This window comes from Mus pahari, chromosome 5, assembly GCF_900095145.1.
Source record: "Mus pahari chromosome 5, PAHARI_EIJ_v1.1, whole genome shotgun sequence".
Taxonomy (NCBI): domain Eukaryota; kingdom Metazoa; phylum Chordata; class Mammalia; order Rodentia; family Muridae; genus Mus; species Mus pahari.
In genome coordinates, this window is record NC_034594.1 from 109,724,298 (window position 1) to 109,746,464 (window position 22,167).

Genomic DNA, 22,167 nt, shown 5'->3' on the forward strand with positions numbered 1-22,167 from the left:
TGTGTTCAATGGGGAATTTCCATAACAAAAAAAAAAAGAAAGTGCTGTGCTGTGTTGGGGATGGACCTCAGGACTTTTTCATTGTTGCACCTCTGGCTCACAGGCCTCACCGTCTATAGCAGAGCATGACAGACTGCTGGACAGCAAGGCTCTCCCCACCAAGCCCCGCGGACCTCCATCATTTCTGACACCTCATCTGAACTGCAGGCTGACTGCTCCTTGGAGTAATGATGACCAAACAAAATCCTGCACTGGTATGTAGACGCGCCATACCTGTGCTATTCTGAAACTACCTTTACTTAAGATTTAACTCCTTTTGTGCCAACCTCGGAAAGGAAGTGTCACACTTTCTCTCAATTGTGCCTAGATTTGTACATGAATATACAGAAGTATGGGGCATGTATGTGTCAGAAAGGCAGAACTAAGCCTCTCTAGGGGAGGGGGAAGGGTAACAGGAAGGGAGAGGGTTGAGAAAGGGAAAAGGAGAGGGCAGAGGGATATTCAACATAGGATATGTACTTGTTTAAAACCTTATTAAAAAAAAAAAAGTAAACATTTAAAAACAAAGGAAAAGGAACAGCCTTGAGCTGGACTGGGTGGCACGCACCCATGACCCAGCACTTGGGAAGACAGTGACAGCAGGGGGTTAGGTGCCAGGCTAATCAGGGATACATGATGAGACCCTGTTGAGACACCTTTGACTGGTCTTTGGCTTTGGTCTAAAGGCTGAGGGGAGTGTAGCAGGCCTGTGGCGATTACAAGTTTCCTCTGCTTGCCTTCATCCTCAGGAGTTATGAGGTCATGTTCAGGACACCCCTCACTGGGTATCCAGACATCACACTTTAGAGTACCTAAGGACTCTCGCCTTCTAGAAAGTAGATATGAAAGTTGGTGTGTTGTGGGCCCAACAACGACCTTCCTTCCACCCACTTCTGTCCTTTTTCAGTTCCATTCGCTCTCTGGCTGCTATCCTACCTTTGGGTGTGGCTTCTGAGGCATTCAACGCTCCCTGGATGACAGCCTGGGCCTCAGAATTCTTTTTCTTCAGGAAGTCTATAGTTTCTCGCAAATCCAACAGCTCGGTGTCCTACAGGAAATGATGGTTGTGTTGTTAGAGGCTCAGCATAAATGCTTACAGGGAACGGGGCATAGGATTCTACTGCTCTCAACCGGAAAGGCAGAGGAACCAGGAGTGTGGAGCTCGGGACACTGTACTGACAGGCAGGCTGAGAACCAGCCCCGGTCTCACCATCGGTGAGAGAATGGCCGGTGACGATGGGCCTCTTACCTTCTCCTCGGCCGTCTCTGCCAGGTGTCGCAGGCGGGATGTCATATTCACCAGGCTCTGCTCGAAGGCGGCCACTAAGTTAGCCTGACACAAACGTACAAAGAAGAGCTTAAGGTGCTTGCGGCTGCAGAAGAGGGAAGTGGCTGGCACAGGAGTGGTTTAATAGATTTTCCACATCTCTGGGCTGACCGACCAATGCAAACAAAACACTGGGTGGTTTTAACATATTGACTTCCAATGGGCAGAAGAGGTGGAATCAGATAGGCTTTCTGGAGAGAGCAAGCTTCTTGAATAACAGAGCGCAGAGCGTGGGGCAGGCTTTAGGAGCTGCTAGGGAAATCGGCGGGGGTAAAGTCCCTCCCTGTTTTGTGTGGTAGGTGGGTGGACGGCTTAATGGGAGGACAACAGCCTCTGGATCTTACGGCTTTTGGTTTAACGCCACCACATAGGGCCAGCTCTTGTGGCACAAAATGACCTTCCAGTAGGATCTGTTTGGTTTAGCTCTTCTGCCCCTGAATCTGGATGGCTCCCTATTCTTATCTCACCCTGGGTTTGGAACTAATGCCTTCTTTCTGGAAGGGCTAGCGGGGTGTAAGTGGTGTAGGCCAGAAGCTGGGCAAACCACTTCAGGGCATTTTCCACTTTGGCCACTAGGGGGCAGGGCTACACTGGAAAGGGTGCTAGATCCTGTGGGAACTCCGGATCTCTGGGTGTGTGTGGGGGGGGGGGGGGGGAAGCAGGCTGGGGAAAGGTCCCCAGTGGTTTGACCTCTAGCTAGCTCCTGGAAGCAAAGGGTATAGGAAAAGGTGAAGGGAATGGGGTACAGGAGCAGACAGGGGACCACTCAAGGATGGATAAACAGCCCCTGTGACAGCACTGCAGCAAATGGTCCTCTTGTAACCCTTGTAACAAGAGGAGGAAGGCTTTGGGCAGGTCATTCACACCCAGGCCCTGTGGTGTCTGCAATACCCTCCCTGACTCCTACTTCTTTGAACAACAAATGAAACTTCACCAGTGCCTTGGAGCCTACAAGTCCAGAGGCCATATCTTCCATGTTTCCTATAAATCTGCGGAGTCCTGGGCTCCCAGGCAAATACTTGGCAAGCTCTGAGCATCTTTTTTTTAAAAAAGATTTATTTATTATAAATAAGTACACTATAGCTATCTTCAGACATGGGTGGTTGTCAGCCACCACATGGTTGCTGGGATTTGAAGTCGGGACCTTCAGAAGAGCAGTCAGTGCTCTTACCCGCTGAGCCATCTCACCAGCCCTCTGAGCATCTTTCTTGGACCTTCTGTCTCTCTCCTTGTCTCTGTCTCCATCTCTGTCTCTTTTAATTTTAAATGCTATTTTTGTGTGGGTGTTTTACCTGCATGTATATCTGTGCACCATGTATATGCCTGATGGGGGCCAGAAGAGGGTGCTGGATCCTCTAGAACTGAAGTTACAGATGGTTGTGAACCAGTACATGGGTGCTGGGAACTGAACCCAGGTTCCCTGCAAGAGCAGCCAGTGCTCTGAAGCACTGGGCCATCGCTCCAGCCTCCATCTTCTGTCTTCTTAATTTCAATCTTGTTTACTATACCATCATACGCAGCCAGCAGGTAGTTTATAGTCCCTGAAAATCTACTCAGAGCCTATAATGCCCTGGTCTCTTCACACATTTCGACATACACATCTCCCCCTCTGAGGGACTGGCCTTTCCTCTCTCTTCTTTCCTACCTCTCTTTTCCCCCGTGGCACCTTGCTCTAAGGCCAATCTCAGGTTAGGTGGGGTGCCTGTAGGACTCTAGGCCAAGTGGCCCTTTTGTAGCGGCAATACAGTGATCAGGGCCTCTTCCTGGCCAAGTGTGTCAACTTCAGCAGCTTGGCTGTCCCATCCAACATGGCGTAAGTTTGGTTCAACATCAGGGATCCCAAGGCGAGCTCTGGGGCCTGGCATCACATCTCCCACTGAAGGGAAGGGCTCGGACCCTTGGCAAAAACCTGACTCTGGATTCAGAACTCACCAGAACTGGGTGTTTAGTTTGTTTTCTCTTGGCCAAATGGAACTTCCCGTCCTAAGAAAATTCACCCTCTAAATTCATTCTCTGGAACTAGCCCAGCCTTGACAGCCATGATGGCTGACAGACTGCAGTGTAAGTGAATCAGGCATAATTATGTCCTCTGCCTCCCTGGCTCTTCAACACCTCCCTGGCACCTCTCCCCTCCAACATCTCCCAGATATGAATTTCCAAGGGTGTGCAGGCCACTCGCCTTGATGGGTGGGGTACAGGACCATTCTTGTTTCTGTTCTAGTTCTTTTGGTCCCAGAGAATTTGAAGTTTGATATGAGCTTCAAGCAAACCAGTCAATACACGACTTATGAACTGAGAACTTGGGAGAAAGAATAAAGACGACAGCCAATGTGGTAAGAGAGCTGTTGCTGAAATTCACTGGAAACATGCAAAATCTCGGTGAACACTCTACCTGATTCCAAGGCTAGGCTCAGGCCTGAGCTGAGCTCCCCAGAGAGGAAGGGAAGAGAGAAGAGGAGAAAGTGCTGCAGAAACTGCAGACGTGGTTGTTTTGTGCAAACACTTGGAGAGCTCATGGAGACCCAGCTCAGCTGTTGTTTACAACTACGGGAGAAAATGGCTCTTATGTTCTCTGTTTGCAATTTGGTCACAGGAGAGGAACTGCCCACAGTGGAGTTAGATGAGGTAGCTCTGTTCTTCCTCATCTCTCAGAACAGAAAAACTAAGGTCTGGAGGAAGGTAGTCACTCTAAGTGGCCATTACGGGGGTGGGTTAGACGCAGAAATGATGGATGTTGGGTCCAAAGATGAAGGAAGCTCAGATCGGATCAACGGCAGAATAGCGGCAGAGCCAACTGTGCTAGGATGGAGTTGGACTTGAGCCGGCCGGCCTCGTGGTCCCCAGACAGAATTCTAATAACCGGCTCTGAGCCTGTTCAGTTGTGTGGCATCAATAAAGAAAAAAACACACCCTAGGGTGGTAGAAAGAATCTGAGGGCTTGGTAATTAAAATGCATTGTTATTTTTGTCCATGGCCAATGGCAAGGTTGTTTCTGCCTCCCTGCAGAACCACCAGTCTCTGCATTCTTTAGGAAGGTCAAAGGTTACCAGACACCAACGCATCCATACCAATTAATTAAGGTGGGGAAAAATGGTTCCTAATGAAGGCTCAGAAAAAAATCGAAGGACAGTCCCCAAATCTTCTACTGTAGAGCTGTGAATTAAACCTGCTCCCTAGAGTTCTCAGACCACTTTCCCGCACTGCCTGGTTTAACTGGAGCTAGGTCTGCTTGGGGTACTCACGTTGGCAGACAGCTGAGATGTCAGGGTGGCCACCTTTTCCTGGGATGATTCCAGCTCCCTACGAAGCTTCCGAATTTGCTGCGAAAGGAAGAGAGAGAGAGAGAGAGACAAGCTGCTGATGGCAGAGGTAGATTACTAAGATTGAGATTGGAGTGTGCGGTAGTTGTTAAAGAAGCAGAGACAAAGGCTTTGTATCCTACCTCAGATTGCATCCTCTCCTCAGCCTGGGGAAGTGGGCACAGGAGGAGAGAGAGAGACAGAAAAAGCAGGTGGTTACTACGGAGGTGCGGAAACCGGGGCCCAAATGTCAGGGCAGAGACCGGAAGAAGCGTGATTAACAGATGCAGAGAGGGGAGTCCCCTGCCTCTTGGCCCTGGCTCCTCAGAGCTACGTTCAGGTTTAAGTACTGGCTCCTCTTTGGTGCTTCTCTTTAGCCTACCTCGTCCTTGCCGAGAAGGCTAGAGAATGACGCTGGTTGGTCTGAAAGCAAACCTTGTCTCTTAGCACCATGATGGAGGAAACAATGAAGGTCAAAACAAACCTACGAGTCGAGAGAGATCTGAGAGCCAAAGGCTACGTGTAGTTCCCCACGGTAGACATTTGGTCAATTCTGTGCATTACTGGGGTCTCTAGAGTCTTGGGGACCTATTCATCTTGGGTGCTAGAAACACTCCCCAAATCCCATGGCAGAAAAAGGAGGCTGTAACAAGGAGAACTTTACTTTTCAAAGGAGGGGGAAAAACACCAGAGTTGCTTGGGAGTTGGTGGCAAGGCCAGAAAGAACAGAGGCCCTAAGGTACTCATCTGAGTGTCCCAAGCTCTAGGTGCCACCCCCTACGCCCACTCCCATGGCCAGCAAGTGTAGGGATGGTAGTTTCCCATCCCCATCCAGTTACCCAACCAAAGGAGGTCTGAGGGAAGGTAGAGTGGTAGGGGGCGCGGCTCATGGGGAAGGGACATTGATGGTCTTACGTAGAATGGTAGGGGGCTAGGCTCACGGGGAAGGGACATTGATGGTCTTAGGTGGAGTGGTAGGGGGCGCGGCTCACGGGGAAGGGACATTGATGGTCTTACTGAGGAGTAGGTGGAAGAAGCACTGGAGGCCAGAGACAGCACCGAGCCATGAACTGAAAGAGAAGGAGAACACAGAAGGTTAGCAGGGGGCTCCAGGGCCCAGAAGTTCCTGGGAGGGGCCTAAAGCAGGAGTCTGGACTCAAGACTCTGGAGGGCATCTGGAGCAACAGAGAGAATAACACAGGGCACCAGTTCATATCCCAACAACCCACAGCAGGCGAGAATCTGAGGACATGGTCCTAAATACAGATAGCCTCCCCTTTCATCTGTTTTCTCTGACGGCCTGGGCCTTGGTGGTCCCTCGCTCAACCTCCCCGAGGAGCATGGGGGTCCAGAGAGAGGGAAAGGAGATTTTCATGGGTAGTCAGCATCTCGTCTGCTCAGCCAAGAAAGAGCACTTTAAGCTGTAGAAAGGGAGGAGTTCCTTGTCAGAGCTGCTCAGCCCAGGCCTCCTCTCCTCGGCCTTGCAGTGCTAGTCTAGGAGCCTGCGGACCACTCAGGTGGGGAGAAAAAAATAAGTGGTGAACACAGCAGAACCCACACATATCAGGGATGCGTCCTGAGAATACTAATGGAGGTCTCCTGAAACCCATGGCCAGGTCTCCCATTAACACCCAGATTAACACCAACAATCCCAGGGCCAGCCTGGGAGCTAGTCTCTGGAGCATTCTAGAAAGAGGACTGAGATGCCTAGCTGTTTGTATGGGTTTAAGAGCTACCATTTTTGTCCCCGTTGACTGTGGGGAAGAAAGACCACTCTTAGAACAGGGAGGACAGCTCTAGTCTCAGAGCACCTGAGGAGTCACATCCAACCCTTCCAAACCTCGATTTCCCTTCCCTGGGCCCCACTGACAGATGCTCCATCCCCAGACCCCAGTGCTAGGTGGCACCACCCAAGGTTTCTGGGCCCCCAGACCCTTCAAAGTTATGGGAAGACAGAACTGAAATGGCCCAAGTTGATGTCCTGTGAATTCTATGTATGTGTGTGGTGGTGGCAGTGGTGGCAGTGGAGGTGGCGGTGGGTGAGGGGACCCAGCAGAGCTGGGATGAGCGTGAACCGCGCTGGCACGAAGTCTCACCATCATCCGTGGGGTCTCGGAAGGATCCTGACCGAATCATTCCCTTGGGTCTCTCGGCCAGGGACAGGGTGCTCCCCATTTGGGAGCCGCTGTACAGCTCGAAGGCCGCCTCGTGGGTGGGGATGCTGTTGGATCGGGTGATTCTCGGCGTGGTGGCCGCAGTGGGACTCACTGGAAGGACAGAGGGGAGGGGGAGGGGTGTGGGAGGGGGAGGCAGGAAAAGAGGCAGGGTCATCAGCTCTCTGGTCCCTCGTGGGGACGGAGCAGGAGTCATTGAAAGGCGAATGGGAAGAGGGGAGGAGAGGAAGGAGCAGTAGGTGGGGCCGTGGGGGTGTGCAAGCAGCTGGAAATTAGGAGTGGCCCCTCCTGGGAAGGTTGGGCCCTGATGGAGAAGGACTCCGCTTCTGTACTAAGGACCTTCCTTGAATGCTTGTCTGTCTTGGAGTGGTTGCTTTTGAAGGTTAGGCTGGGGGCCTGGCCACTTTCCCGAAACCTTCACATCACCAGGATGTGCTGATGAAAATGGGATGCGTGGTCCTCGAAAACACAAGCTGTCTTAGGAGTGGATTGAGAATTCAGACCAAGACTCAGATCCATGTGAGGAGACAGAACAGGCTTGAGAGAGGCTACAGAATCCACAGCTGTGAAATCTGTCAACCAGAGGCCAGCCCCACTTTCCCCTTGCTGGATGGATGCCTTTCAGGGTCCGGATCCTTGTGGTACTCCCCTGTCTGACCTCTTGCCTCCATGCAGGTTTGTGGATGTCCACCCTCCCTGCCTATAAAGACCTGGGGAGAAGAATTCACCCCCTTTATCTTGGCCCTCGGGAACTCGTAAGATGGTTACTGTTTAGCCCAGTCCCTCATTCGACAGCATGAATGGCTTTTATTCTTTGTTTGGCCTTTAATGGAGACAGAAAATAGGCTGATAAGCCCACAGAAGCCAAATGACTCTTCCTTAGGCACAAAGGACCTCCATTCCTAGTTTTCCTAAAATTCCCCACAGTCCCTGCACAGAAGCCCTCGTTGCAAAAAAACAAAAAAACCAAAAAAAAAAAAAAACCAAAAAACCAAAAAAACAAAAAAACCCAAACCTGCTTTTTTTTTTTCCCCCAAACTCAGTTGAGAGGAGAGATGGATTCAGAGATACAACAAGCAAATGGCAGGTCTATTCCAGACTTGTCCTAAAGAGATTCCTATTAAACCAGTCCTGGCACAGTGCTTCCCAGAACCAGAGCTGGTGTGCGCCTGAGCTGGAGCCAGCCCCTCCTCCTGTAGCCTGTTTTCCCATCCCGTCTCTGAGTCACAGAGCCACTTCCTTCTCTCCAAAGGCTTTAAAGAGGGTGTGGTATGTCTAGGGCGTGTCTAGGGCGTGTCTTAGTCAGTCTGCCTTGAGGGCTGAGATAGCCACGGCTCAGCCAGAGCAATTGGTGAAGCTGGACTTTTCTGGAGACAGAATTCACTCTACAATCAACAACCCTGTGTGTCTTTGGCTCACCAAACCTATAGGTTGATATTGCCTGCCCTCCCAGCAGCTGCCCATGGCAGTACTGTGCATGGACTTTCTGAAGCTCAGGGCCTTAGTGTATGGATTGTCCTGGTTGTCATTCAGACCCTCTGTTGCCATCAGGACCCTATAGCTGTGCCCAGGGGCAACCTTTCAGTTGAAGATCTTGGAACACTTTGCCTTCATCTTTAGTTTGGGTCGGTAAACTGAGGCACCGGGAAGCAATCCACTACAACTGGAGCCAAATATGCCTAGCTCTTTGGCTGCCTCTCTTACTTTGCAGGGTGAGCCCCGCCTCATCTCTTGCCACAGTGAATGACCGTAGACACTGACCTATGTTGGTAAGCTGGCCCTTTGCACTCAAGGACATGGAGAGCGCAGGCGGGGATGGCAGCTCGGCCTGGTCGTCGGATTCCGGAAGCCCACCGGCAGTGTGGGAGTGCCGCCTCTCCTTGGTCTCCTCCTGGGACTGAAGCTGGTACCTGAAGAAGTAGCAGAGGGGCTCAGTGGGAGCTGCTACAAGTGACGTCAGAGGCTTGGCTGTGTGGGGGATGGCTAAGCTAGGCTAGGGATAGGAGGGGACTTTGGAAGAGGGACAAGAAAAAGGAGGATGGGTCAGGGCAAGGGATGGCAACCCAGGATTGTCCCCTGAGAGCTCCTGAAGGGGACAGAATGGATAGAGGCTTTAGAAATTCGTTCGAACTCCAAGCAGGGCTCTATGGTGCCACGTGCAGGCAGGTGCCACATGTCCCCATGTATGCAAGTCACTGGTATCTGACAGTGGAGGATCCACACTCCCTGTCCCTTGCCTATGCGTGTGGTCTCAGAAGTCCCCTGTGAGGGGATGAACTGCATCGAGGCAGTTCATAGGGTGGGGGTCACATAGGACAACTGTGGTGGTTTGAATGTAAATGCCCGCCCCCCCCAGAGGCTCACAGGAAGTGGCACTATTAGGAGTGGCCTTATCGGAGTGAGTGTGACATTAGAGGAAGTGTGTCACTAGGGGTGGGCTTTGAGGTCCCAGATGCTCCAGCTAGGCCCACTGTGGCTCACTTGGTTTCTAAGGCTTGCTGAACTCTCTGCTCCTCCTCTAGCACCATGTCTGCCTGCACGTCAACCTGTTTTCTGCCTTGATGATAATGCACTAAACCTCTAAACTGCAAGCCAATCCCAATGAAATGTTTTCCTTGATAAGGGTTTGCTGAGGTCACAGTGTCTCTTCCCAGCAGTAAAACCCTAAGACAGAGACGAACCCTGTGTGCAAATTCATTTCTTTCCTGACACCACAGAGAGTGACTTGCTATAAAAGCTAACACAGTTGATGGTGAGTTCGCAGTGGGCTTGGGTGGCATGTTTTAGGACCGCATACAAATGCCTGTCTAAAAAGGCCACTAAATTCCTGCATGGGGCCATAGGTTCGGTTGGGTTGGGATTTTATTTTATTTATTTTTGGAATCTACCACAATGGCCTCTGCCTCCCATATTCTGGGATTAAAGGTGTGTGCCACCCAGCTAGAATTTTTTTAAACAGGCCAGGAGTCTTGGATATACATGTTAGGGAAAACAAAACGAAACCCCACACATTTAAGGGTTACCTGAGCCCTTTCTTGGGGAGGGTATTCCGATCCCGCTGATTGCTGTGGAGAGAAAGAGGAAGGCAGGTGAGCCCATTTTGGAGTCTGGGAGCATAAGTTTGAAGGGTCTACCCTCTGGGGACAGGACAGCAAACTATAAAAGTCTGTATGAACAAATAATAAGACGGTCACAATCAAATTCTTGATTCAGAACTTGAGAAGTATTTGTACATGCTTTCTTTCCTCCTGTTAGGAGTTAAGGTGTACAAGTTAGCTGCTTAAAATGTCCAAATGTGGAAGGTGAGAATCAGGATATGATGTAACAGAATCAATTTTGCTCTTAAAAGCAAAAGTTAGAAGATGAACAAAACTAATGATGAGTCTTCGGAGATGTCCTAACTTTCTGTAAAGCTTTCCTTGTGTACAAGATAAGACCAAAAGAAAGACACTGTACGTTTCCCAGGGAGTTACAAAGGAATTACATTATTTAAAATGTGAAAAAAGAAAAAAAAAAAAAAAAAAGAATCAAAAATCAAGCCGCGCAATGGAGGGAACTGCTAATGGCCACGTGAGTCTGAGGCAGGCTCAGCTCTGGCTCCACCACATACCTGTCCGATTGTCCAGCCCTGGGACTTCCACTCCAGGGCAGCTCTTCTGTGTCTTCCTCTGATGGGGCAGTAGGTGGGGTGGGGATGGGGGCGCTGCTGGGGAAGGCACTGGGCAGGCTCATTGGCATCTGGAGGGACTCCATGCTCCTGTGCAGGCCTGAGAGTTTGGGGTACATGCGGGTCTCCTTTGGGACACTGAAACCACTCATTAGCTCCAGGCCCTGGGAGAAGCTGGCTGAGTTAATATTGAGGATAGGTGCTGGGCTGGGGGTGAAGCAAGAAGGGAGAGGGCCCCCAGTTGATGAGCTCGGAGCATGCAGATCTGGGACCTTGGAAGAATGGGTGTCGCTGGAAGATGGTAGATCCAAACTGTTGGAGTTGACCTTGTCTAGATTGGCTAGCGAGGGTGGCTTGACAAAGCTTTTAGCTGTGGCCCTGAGAGGAGTGAAGATGAAATACAATATTTAGAGTAACAAATTATAGGGCAACAGGCAATCTTTTTCTAGTTCCCTTCTTTTCTGGCTGCCTATCCAGCTAAAGGTTTACACTGATGCTGCTGATAAACCAACTGGAAGGAGACTCAACACCTGACTTATAGCATCTTCAATCGGAAGGGAGACAACGCGTGCATTCGGGGAACGTGCAGATAAACAGCAAAATCATATGCACGGTTACTGAAGATAGAGTGGTGACACGAAACCGTAGGGACAAGGTGAGTTTTCAAACAGAGAGAAGAAATGGTACAGAAGACAGAGGAAGGATCCGTACAAAGATCTAGAGACGCAACGGATAGGCCACGACACATCTAGTTTAAGGCTGGAGACACAGGGGAGGAAGACATTGCCCAGTGTGCGTACCTGAGAGGGGTTGGTGGCAGCTCTACTAGCTTGGTGGCTGGAGGGTGGCTTGCTTGGTTCTTGGGGGTGCTCTCTGGGGAGCCTATGCTCTTCAAGGAGATGTTGTCTGAGTCCAGGGCCACAGCCTTGGCTTTGGCCTTCTCCTTTTCCCGATCGGTCTGATTGACCGGGGCTGGAGTGCTCCGACCACTGGCGACCTTGGAAGGTTCCTTCAGTCTGGAGGGTGTAAGGCCACCCTGCTTGGTGCTGAGGAGGCTGGGGTCAATGCTGCTGCTAACAGGCCGAGGTCCACCACGCCCAGTCACACTCATAGAACTGGACTTGGCTGGCCTGGGCAGACTGCGATACTGGATGTTGGACCGTGCTCCAGGGGCGAGGAATCCGGGCTCTACACTGTTGGACACATCTAAACTCGTCTTGCGCCCGTTCACCGGCTTCACAGGGATCCCTGAGGACTTCTGGATCTTGCTGAGAGTGGCTGAGCCACCGGTCTGCATGACAGTGGCCGTGCCAGTAGCAGGGGGAGGTTTCTTATAACCAAAGGATCCTGAAGTAGAGGGCCGAGCAATGCCCGAGGGGGGCTTCTTAGCATCACTCAGCCGGTCCCGGCCAGCATCGGAAGAGGAGCGCTGTAGCCCAGTGTTCTTCACTGCGAGCTTACCCTTGTCTGTAGCTTTGCCTTCAGGTTTGCCTGAAAGAGGGCAGGAAAGAGAGGAGAGGTTGCTATCATGATATCTTAAAAACACTTCGTCTACTCTCTAGGGGAAAAGGAACAATTGTCTATACATTATAAAGATCTAGAGGCCTAAATATGGGCAAGTGGGTATTGGATAAAAGTGGATACAGCTTCTTGCCAGAGGGCCTGAGGGAGGAAGCAGGCTTTTCATTTAGTTTATTTTTATTGTTTTCTGCAGGACAGTTTATTTTGGTTAAAATGGCAGAGGCGACCACAGAAATGATCAAGAAGGAAGTATGTTTAATAACTAACTGGTCAAGGAGGGACAAGGAGGGGCTGCAATGAATCAGACGAGGCAATGTGTAGACTCCAGAGGGAAATATCCATTAGAGCTCTAAGAGACCCACAGGGCTAGCCTGCAATCAATGTGCTTCTGTTCTGTTGCTGCTGCGGCTCTTCGGCGGTTTAGGTCTTTTTTGAGACACGGATTCTCTGTGTGGCCCTGACTGTCCTTAAACTCGTTCTGCAGACCAAGATGGCCTCGAACTCCTCCTGTCCCTGCCTCTGCCTCTCAAGCACTGTGCCACCAAGCCTGGCTGTACTTCCTTCTATTACTTCAGGAGGACCTTCTTGAGATGCTTAAAAAGTATGCTTTGGGGAAGGAAAGGAAGAAGCTGTGGGGGCCATTTGGAGAGAGGTCAAACCTGTCCCTGGTACACTGCCTCCTGTTCAGTCTATCAGCTGTGTGGTTGCAGTTCAGCCTGCTGACCCCTGAGTCATTTCCCACATTTGTAAAATAGTAACATCTGTCTTTCCTAACTCACCGGACTATCCTAGAGGCCAGAAAGGACACTGCATTAAAGCACTAATGCAAACCTTTCCTATCGTGCTAGAGGTTTGTGTTTATTAAGGAAAACCATCCACGAAAGGTCTTCCCCCTTGTTCCTCCTGTATCCCGTCTCACCTGCGACTTTGAGGGCACTCTGGGCGGTGTGAGTGATGGGAGAGGTGACAGCCACCGGCGGGGTCTTGCCCTTTTTCAAGGACCCTGGGTGTCCCAGGCTGATGGGCTTTTTCAGTTCTCCGCCCTTGGACGCGTCATCACAGCTCTCTGGTCGCTCTCTCCGCCACTTTGAAGTCCCAGGTTCCATCTTCAGGCTACCACTGTCGTACTCCAGTTTTTTAGGGGTCTTCTCCTCTGACTCACTGAACCAGTTGAGCCCACTCTCCGCCAGGGAGCGCTTCTCTGAGTCTGTGCGTAGCTAATGAGGAGAAGGAAAGGCAGAGTTAAGCAAGCCGCTTTGGGGGCTTGGGGAGGTAGGGAGAGTAGGGGTAAACACGAGAGCAAAATGGGCTTTGATTATCCCATAACGTAAAATCAACTAGGGTTTCCCTCCATCCCTAGGGTTCAGGAGAGAAGATACATTATCTAATCTCTAGGATACTTTTCTTTCCCTAATCTATCATTCTAGATAAGTGGGGTGGCAAAATACTATGACATCTACACCTCCATGCAGGTCCCTCCTGGCTGATTCTGTGTTTCACCTTGACCTTGGGGTCTAGAGGTTTGCAAAGTCACGTACCACTATAGTGGAGCTCCTGCGGGAGGCAGTGGGAGTGGTTGGGAGGGAGTTGAGTGAGGAGCTGGCATTGAACTCTTCGGAGCTGAGGTTGTCGGAGGCATCGCTGAGCCCGCTGCTGATGGAGCTGCTTTCATCCCAGCTGCAGGACAAAGAGGGAGAGAGGTGAGCAGTTAACACTGAAGCCAGGGCTCAAAACAGCGTCTTATATGCCTGATGAATGGTTTTACACTATTCTTCCAAAAGAAAGTCTAGGGTTAGTTCTGGGTTGGCCAATAATTCAAAGCGTGACTTAAACATTCTTGTAATTTGGTCTTCTTTTGTAAAAGGAAGAAGCAGTTGGTACTTAAAAGAGACAGCGTTAGATTTCCTTAGCAGGAAGCTACGTTATAAAGATGAGGAGGGGCAGTTGAGATGGCACCATGGGTAAATCGTGTACTCTTAGCCTGACAACCAGAGTTCAATCCTCATAAAGGTGAGAGGAGGGAGCCGACTCCATAACCTGCCTCCTGACCTGCACATGCGCAGTGTGTCACGAGACACCTAACAACAACAACGGATAAGGCATTCTTAGATCCATCTAATTATATAAAACCAATTCCAATAAATAGCCCTCAACCTAACAATTTTGTGTTTCTGTTCAGTTTTAGATATATTTTCTAGGCATCCCTGTACTTTCTTTAAAAAAAAAAAAAAAAAAAAAAAGTTTTCTAGTTTCTCAAGACAAGGCTTCTCCGTGTAGCCCTGGCTATCCTGGAAACTCACTCTGTAGACCAGGATGTCCATACACTGGCCTCTGCTTTTAATCCCGAGTGCTGGCCTCTGAGACTTTCTATACCTAGTAACAGAGGTCAGGCAAAGACTTCTCTGGTTTTATCGTTGTTTGTTTGTGCACGCTGGAGGTTGAAGCCAGCAGGGATTTCTGCATTCATGGTAAGTTCTCTACTGCTGACGTCTCTCTCCAACTCACACGTCTCTTTTCTAGAACTTTCAGACCTGGTCCATCTCTTTGTCCCCTGGAGTTGGGTTCTGCTCCAAAGCATGCTGCTTTTCTGGTAGAAGGGCCATATTCCTGCTGAATAACAACCAGTGCATGGCTATTTTTAAAAATATATATCAGGTGGAATATACTGAAGAGAGATGTGTCCAACATCTGTTCTTAAACATCTGTATCTGGAGCCCTAGGCCTATGTTCAAAATGAACTTAATTAGACCTTGCTATCTTTGTAGCTTGGTCCTTGTATCCTTCCTTAGTTCAATTTTTAAGTTAACAAGTTGTAGTCAGGGACTTTAATTTCTTAACAGCAAGTTTCTTCTAGATATCTACACCAAACAGCCAGCGTTGCAGTCCACCACCTTCTTGATCTATCTGTGGATGCTAGGCTGAGACTTCTGTTAGACCATGCTCACTGGTGTGCATGCGTGTGTGTTACCAAGGCTGGAGCTCAGGGGCTTAGACGGACTAGGCATGTCATCAACCACTGAACTACAGCCCCAACCAAGTAACTTTGCTCCTTCATTTCTCTTTCTATTTTTTTAAAATTTCAAAACATGGTCTTAAGTTGCCCGGGTTAGCTTTGAACTCACTATATAGCCCAGACAGATAGATACGCACCTTTCTGCCTCAGTCTCTTTAGTAGCTGGGATTACAGGCCTGTGCTACCAGGCTCGGCAGTGATCACAGTTTTGCATGCTTGTCTCTTAGGACCTTCCTTCAAAGGTCTTCTGCTCTAAGCTCTTCCTGTAAGGGTCTTTAGCTTTCACTTTGGCTGGAGAGTCTTGAACTGACCACACGGGTTTCCTAAACTCCATAAGCTCGCTACATATGAGTGTCTGTTTAGGCTTCTGGAATTGATCTCTTAAGTCTTGTCAGAAAGGGTTTGTTTATCAGCTTCACGCACGTCCAAGGCTGGAGACTGTGCGTGCGAATTTGCTGGTAACTGGGATAGGTTTCTTTTCTGATTTATTTTGAGTTTCAGATCATGGAACAAAAATCAGACATACAAGTCATTTATGAGCCTGGACTGGATTTCAGCTGGCTTCCCTCTAATTCATGTGCTGGGAATAAGAGAGTGGGTGGTTTAGCCATTTGGCTTGGTTGCTTTGTAGTGATTTAGCCAAATACATTGAGAAACAGCAGAGAAAACATGGGGATTAGGAAACACTGCAAAGTTATTTAGATTTTACTACCATTAAATATAGTCGAATACTGAATGACCCCTGTGTTGTATATTAAGTCTCCCTTTTATCCAGGGTTGAGACACCACACAGCACCCCCCCCTTTTTTTTTCAGAAGAAGGGTACTGAGGAAAGATCAGTGCTGACTCAATGGTCCTATCAACTCTTATGGGCTCAGATAAGATCTCTGGCAGGCAAACAAAGGGACGTTCACAGCATGTTCTCTTAGGTCAGCGACAGAGGAAGCCTGCAGTCCTGAATCTTTCATCTGAGATTAATTATTGGTAATCAAGGGCCCTCAGCAAGGACAGCTCTCTGTGGAAGGGCTCTGCAGAAATGGAAGACGGCATGCAGCAGCTCAGGGATCCAGAATGGACCTTCGCTTGCTGGCCACTGTGACAAGACCAGAGCCGGATGGCAGCAGGGAGCTTTCTCTTTCTTTCATTTGCTTTTGTTTATTTTATGTGTATGGGTGCTTTGTCAGCATGCGTGTCTGTGCTACGCATGCATGATGCCCACGGAATCCTGAAGAGGGTGTCGGATCTCATGGGACTGGAGTTACAGACTGTGAGCTACCATGTGGTTGCTGGGGACTGGACCCAGGCTCCCTGGAAGAGCAGTCAGTGCTCTTAAACTCTGAACCATCTCTCCAGCCTCCAAAGCTCTACATTGAAACAAAACTACAATTATCAGAGAAGGCTATATAGGAGTTAGAAATTTCCCAGCAAATTTGCAGGTTATACAAGGGAAAATTCTGCTGTTGTCACCTAAGGCTTAAGAATCTCTATTGAAGTGCTCAGCTGGAGGAAGCATATTTCTTGTCTTTAAAAAAATTTAGAAAAGTAACATATGCTATGGTGAGAGTCAGATACTGGAAGAAAAGATATGAAAAAGGAAACATCGTTCCTTTCTTCTCTTTTCTCTCTTTCAAGGTAACCTGGTAATCGTTTGTGTGTTTTCTTAGATTCTCTGCCCAACTCTGTCCTTTAGCTGTTTGCTCTCCGTCTGCCTGGGAGCTCACTCTGTGGGGCCACATCTCCACATAACGGATGTCTAGAACTACCTAAGCTACACATTCTCACCGGGTTTGGCTTTCCTGTCTTGTCTTAATGAAGCACCTCTTCTACGAGGTTACTGGGGAAGTCGCTGTTGGCTCCCTCAGACGACGGCTGCCCTGCATTCTGTAGGCTGGCTGGCCCCGGGAGGGAGGGTCTCCTGCCTCTGCCATGCATCTGTCTAAGGAGCGAGCACTGGGATTAGCTAGGAGCCACCACTGCATTTGCCTCTTGGTCAGTTCTGGGTTCCAACTCTCATCTTCAGTCTTTTGTGGCAAGTAACTGGCTTAACTGGCTAAGCCACTGGCTCTTCTCTTTTTCTTCTTGAGATAGCCTCATGTTATCAAAACTGGCCTTTAACTCACTGTGTAGCTGAGGATAGCCTTAAATTCCTGATCTTCTTGCCTTCACCACCCAAAGTTTTGCTTTTGATGATTTTTCTCTTCATTTTTCCGGTCTCTTCTAGAATGTTTTTTATACAAATAATGGGTTTTTAGGATGATACTCCTGAGTTTCTTAAGCTTTTCTTTGTGTGGGGGCTTTTGAAACAGGGCTTCTCTTGAGTAACCCTGGCTGTCCTGGTGCTAGCTCCATAGACCAGGATGGCCTTGATTTACTGAGATCCACCTGCCTCTGCCTCCCGAGTGCAGGGATTAAAGGCACCACGCCCAGCTGTCCTGAGTTTGTCTTAATGCTACTTTTTTACATAGGAGTTTATCCTCTCTCAGATTTTTAATTTCTATTACAACATTTTTAACTTCTAAGTGTTCTTTTGAAAACAATCCATCTTTCTTTGATATTTTCTCTCAGTTCTCACAGACTTTCTGAGACTTCTTGGAAGGGAGGGTTACACTCTTTCCTCAGATTCTTATGCCACCGTACTTTGTTCTATTGGCATTGGTTATCCCTAGTTAGCCTGGGCTACACAGTGAGCCCCTGTCTCGGGCTGGAGTGAGGGTGAGGTGAGAGAGGAGGGCCAGAAGAAGAGAAATCAGTAATAAGCGATAGCTGCTGGGATTCTTTTACATTTGCTCGTGTGTCTGATGACGTGTGACTGTTCCTGCGTAAGGCAGGAACATTGTTGTTTGGAAGCTCTGTGCACACAGGGTAGGACTTGCCACCCATGGCTTCAGGACAGTAGGTATGACTGGACTGAGTCACTTAAGTACTGTTCTCTTGGGTTGGCCAGATTTTCTAGAGATGAATCTTCCAGACGCTAACCTGCAGGGTAAAAGTCTGGTGTTCCGCACACCGAGTTGGAGAAGGAGCGTGGAGGTTTCAACGTTCGATATGCAAAGCTTCACAGATTCTCTACCGGCCCTTGTTCAAATGCCGAGCTGACTTGTGTTAGAACCGAAAAGTCCATGCTCCAGAACACCCTCATCCCACCTCACCACGTTTTTCTCCATCCAGAGATGGCCGGCCTTCTGCTGATGAAGGGAAAGGGCCGCTGGAGGAGAGGAGAATCCATGTGGGTTTTACCTGTAGGTTAACCAGTCCTCCCTCCCGTTGCAGTCTTCCTGCCGACACCATCACAGTGGCTAATCCTATCACCTCGCAGACTTTCGAGAATGAGACAGCACCACTGCCAGGCCTCAGTGCTGGCTCCCAGTCCAACTTCACGGCTCATGGATCAGTCCCCACTTGTCATCTCGTTCAGCCAAGTATTCTCTCCACTAGTAGCTCTTCCTTTCTTTACATGGGGTTTTTCCCATATTTATTTATTTGTGTATGGGGGGGGCAGTGTATGTTATATGCCACAGATCATGCAGAAGTCAGAGGACAGCTGTGGAGTGGTTTTCCCTTTCCATGTGGGTTCCGGGGATTGAACTCAAGTTGTCAGGCTTGGCAGCAAGCTCCTTTACCTGCTGAGCCATCTAGCCAGCCCTAGATAGAGTCCACAGTGGCCTTTGACTTCGTGGTGTTCTTTAGCTTCCTGAGTGCTGGGGTTATGATAGGTGATAGGCATCTGTTTCTCTGCCCTGAACCGCACTCCCCCTGACCCCCAGACAGGGTTTCTCTTTGCAGCTCTGGTTGGCCTGGAACTCACTCTGTAGATCGGGCTGGCAGAGATCTGCCTGCCTCTGCCCCCTCACCCCCAGAATGTTGGGATCAAAGGCATGCATCATTACAACCCAGTTTCTCTTATTCTTTATAGTAATGATTTTTTTTTTTTTTACTTAAGAGAAAATTCTTATTTTCATTTTACTTTTGTGGTAGTTGTAATATATATCAATTGATCAGCTACAAGATGTGCCAAATGACTTTTAACAGAGCTTGCTTTTGGGGGTTGGGAGACAAGATACCCCAGTGGGCAGCTTTTGAGTCACTGAAGAAACAGCAGATTTAAGTTTTAGAATCTAATCAGACAGAGACTAGAAGAACCATTTAGAAGATTTTGTTGTTGTTGTTGTTGTTATTGTTCAATTAAGAACTATAGGAGAAAAGTGGATGGACAAGGTCCATCCTGAGACCTAAGACTGCTTACGGTGCAAGGACAGGAAATCTTTGGGGGCGTTTGCACAGTTCATCAGCACAGTATGACTCAGAGCAAACACCACACAGAACACGGCAGCCAGGGAAAAAGAAAGGCAATGTACACCTGGCCCCCAAAGAATACAGAGGAGCACAGAGCTCAGATACCGGAGAGCGACCGCATCTGTTGTTTGGCGTGCGGAATCCCTGTGCTCACTCAAACTCTCTCTGCTGCCTCCTTCCGAGTTTTCAGCCAAAAGAGAAACTTTCCACCTCTCTTTGCGGACAGTACCGAGCACTGAAGGCTGTTCGGTCTCCAGACTTCTCCTTACTGTTGTTTCTCAAGCAGATCTCGGGGAGGGTGGGGGGCAAGAGACCTGGGCAGCAACAAGCTAGACCTGAATCCACCAGGTTATAAAACAGCAGAGAGATTTTAATATTCCTTTACAATCTAATCTTTTCACAAGCCCAACCAACCACCGTCAGCAGGCAACTGAGGCAGACGAGAAGCCTCGAGAAGCTCCTACGGAACACCCCACGTCACTTTCATCTGCTCTCAGACTAGAAGAGGAAACGACTGTGAAGAACTGCACAAGGGTTGGGTCAGACACAGATGGGACAATGAAAAATGACGATCTTGCCAGAGAGTGCAGACTTGGGTGCTCCAACAAGTTATGAGGGGTAAACACTTTGCTCTCTAGGTAGGATACTTATGTCCCCGTTTGCTGTTCCCCTATCTCCCCACCCTCCCTTCCACAAACACCTTCCTTCCCTCTCTAGTGCTTTATCAAATAGTAACATCTTCAAATGATTCCTGTTTTACCCTGTCATCAAAGCATACAACAACAAAGGAAGCTCTTGCTCTAACGTCCATCTCTCCCTAACATCCCGTGCCCTTGATTTGGTTCAGGACCCTCTCCTCTCACATGAACCAGTGTAAGCCTTCCTTCCTTCCTTCCTCTACTGTACTCTGAGAGGCCCTACTCCACCGTTCCTCCTAGCACATGCGCCACAGCTTACCCGAAGCCTAAGCTCTCTGGCATGTGGTGCTTAACATGCCCACCATTAGCCTCTTTCCCACTAACGGTAAAATCAAAACTCCACAGCTCACTGATCAATATATCCCTGAGCCATCATGAATGCAGTATGGAGACTAAGAGCAGAGAAGTCAGAATCAGACTGACCAAATAGGTTTTAAGACCTACTCATGTTTTGATGTGTTAAATTCATCGAGTTTCTATTATTTATAAGACACAGGGGCCACGCACAGGGCATATGCTTTAAACCTCAGCACTCTGGAGGCAGAGGCAGGTAGATCTCTGTGAGTTTTGAGGCCAGCCTGGTCTACATTGTGAGTTCTAGGACAGACAGGGCCACTTAGAGAAACCCTGTCTCAAAAATATCCCCCACCCCCACCCCCACCCAAAATTAAAGAAATAAATTCCACTACAGATTTAAGGATATCACACACAGGGAAGTGTAGAAGACAGATTCATTTCTGCCACAAAACCTTGAAATATGATTTGCTAAATTAAAATATTGACTTAATATGTACCCCCGACACACACTTCCATTTCCACCCTACCTCTCCTTCCCCTAGACTCCTATTAGATGGCCAACTATCTCACTAGATCTTAGGGAACACAGTCACTGCAGGGGAATCTGGTTCTGCTCTCGAAGTGCAATGATTTGGGTACTAATGAAGATTCTGGAATCCAGGCATTGACCCAGGGTTTTCCCATCTGGATACAAACTCAGTTCGTCTCACATGGACATCTGGCCTTTCTTCAAGGTTAAGACCAAACGCCACGTCTTCCACAGTTGTCCCATAATGCTTAAGAAGCCCCCTCTTTCTCCTGCTGTACCCTCTTTCTCCTGCTGTACCCCCTTTCTCCTGCTGTACCCCCTTTCTCCTGCTGTAACCCCTTTTTCTCCTGCTGTGTCTCTTCTTGGAGAGAAGTTCGCACATCTCTTCAGTGGAATAAACTTCTCTGAGGGCTGGGACTGAATCTCGTCTATCTTGCTTATATGGTATCTTGAAATAGCAGGCACTTAGCTCACTTATGGACTTGAATTCCTGACTTGTCCAAAAGTAGGAATGCAAAACCTCAAGGAAGGGTGGTGACTTTGGGACTGGTACAGACATGACTAGTCATTTGTTTCCAAATAATCCTTACTGGGGGGTGGTGATACACAGGCCATAAATGTTTTCTTAGATGTTTCAATTAACTGTTAAAATCCATTATCTCTTCAAGAACATAATTAACCTTTTCTAGGTCCTTAAGCATATAGCATACTTATAAGGAATATGTATACCTCTCACTGGCTAATTCTGATATCCTGGTCATCTGCAGGTCTGCTTCTACTGACTATTTTCCTCCTTAGTCATGTTTCTGCCTTTTTTTTTTTTTTTTTTTTGCCTTGTGGTTTTGTTTTTTGCTTTCTGTTTTTAATTATATGGTGATATTAAATATCTGAAAAGGACCACAGTCAAGTGGTGTAGAACAGGCACCATAGACTCCGGAGAACACTTGGGTCTGGGCTTTGTTGGAGATTTACTCAGTCAGTTCTCCAATGCAGGAGCAAGATGGTCCTTTCAGCAGGACTTTGCTCTGGGCACAAGAGAGCCCAGAGTAATCTCTCTCTGCCATGCAGCCCGGCCACTGGGCACCAGCCACCAGCTTTCTGTCCTATGATGACATTTGCTCCTGGTGGGCCCTTCTATACACTCAGTGAAAGGTTCTGGTTCATTGGAGTCTCTCTTCTCTCCTCTCCTGCTCTCAGAGTTCACTATACTGTGCTATGCATGCTCTGTGCTCCATGAAGGCCCTGTGCTCATGGCTGTTGTGTGCTATGCATGCTCTGTGCTCCATGAAGGCCCTGAGCTCATGGCTGCT

The 22,167-nt window shown here is 48.7% G+C and overlaps 1 protein-coding gene across 4 annotated transcripts in view; it reads right to left on the minus strand.

Annotated features, from left to right (window-relative positions):
- Nav1 (neuron navigator 1) overlaps nt 1-22,167 on the minus strand; it is a 255,032-nt gene that overhangs the window by 26,341 nt on the left and 206,524 nt on the right. For 3 of the 4 annotated variants that reach the window (XM_029538188.1, XM_029538186.1, XM_021198974.2), the window contains 12 exons: nt 13,566-13,704; nt 12,947-13,244; nt 11,307-11,997; nt 10,450-10,884; nt 9,863-9,904; nt 8,601-8,749; nt 6,762-6,932; nt 5,683-5,735; nt 4,809-4,832; nt 4,609-4,686; nt 1,289-1,372; nt 976-1,087 (listed from right to left, as the gene is read on the minus strand). In XM_029538188.1, coding sequence (XP_029394048.1) covers nt 976-1,087; nt 1,289-1,372; nt 4,609-4,686; nt 4,809-4,832; nt 5,683-5,735; nt 6,762-6,932; nt 8,601-8,749; nt 9,863-9,904; nt 10,450-10,884; nt 11,307-11,997; nt 12,947-13,244; nt 13,566-13,704 — 2,276 coding nt within the window. The remainder of the gene's footprint in view (nt 1-975; nt 1,088-1,288; nt 1,373-4,608; nt 4,687-4,808; nt 4,833-5,682; nt 5,736-6,761; nt 6,933-8,600; nt 8,750-9,862; nt 9,905-10,449; nt 10,885-11,306; nt 11,998-12,946; nt 13,245-13,565; nt 13,705-22,167) is intronic. The other variant, XM_029538187.1, reaches the window with a different exon arrangement.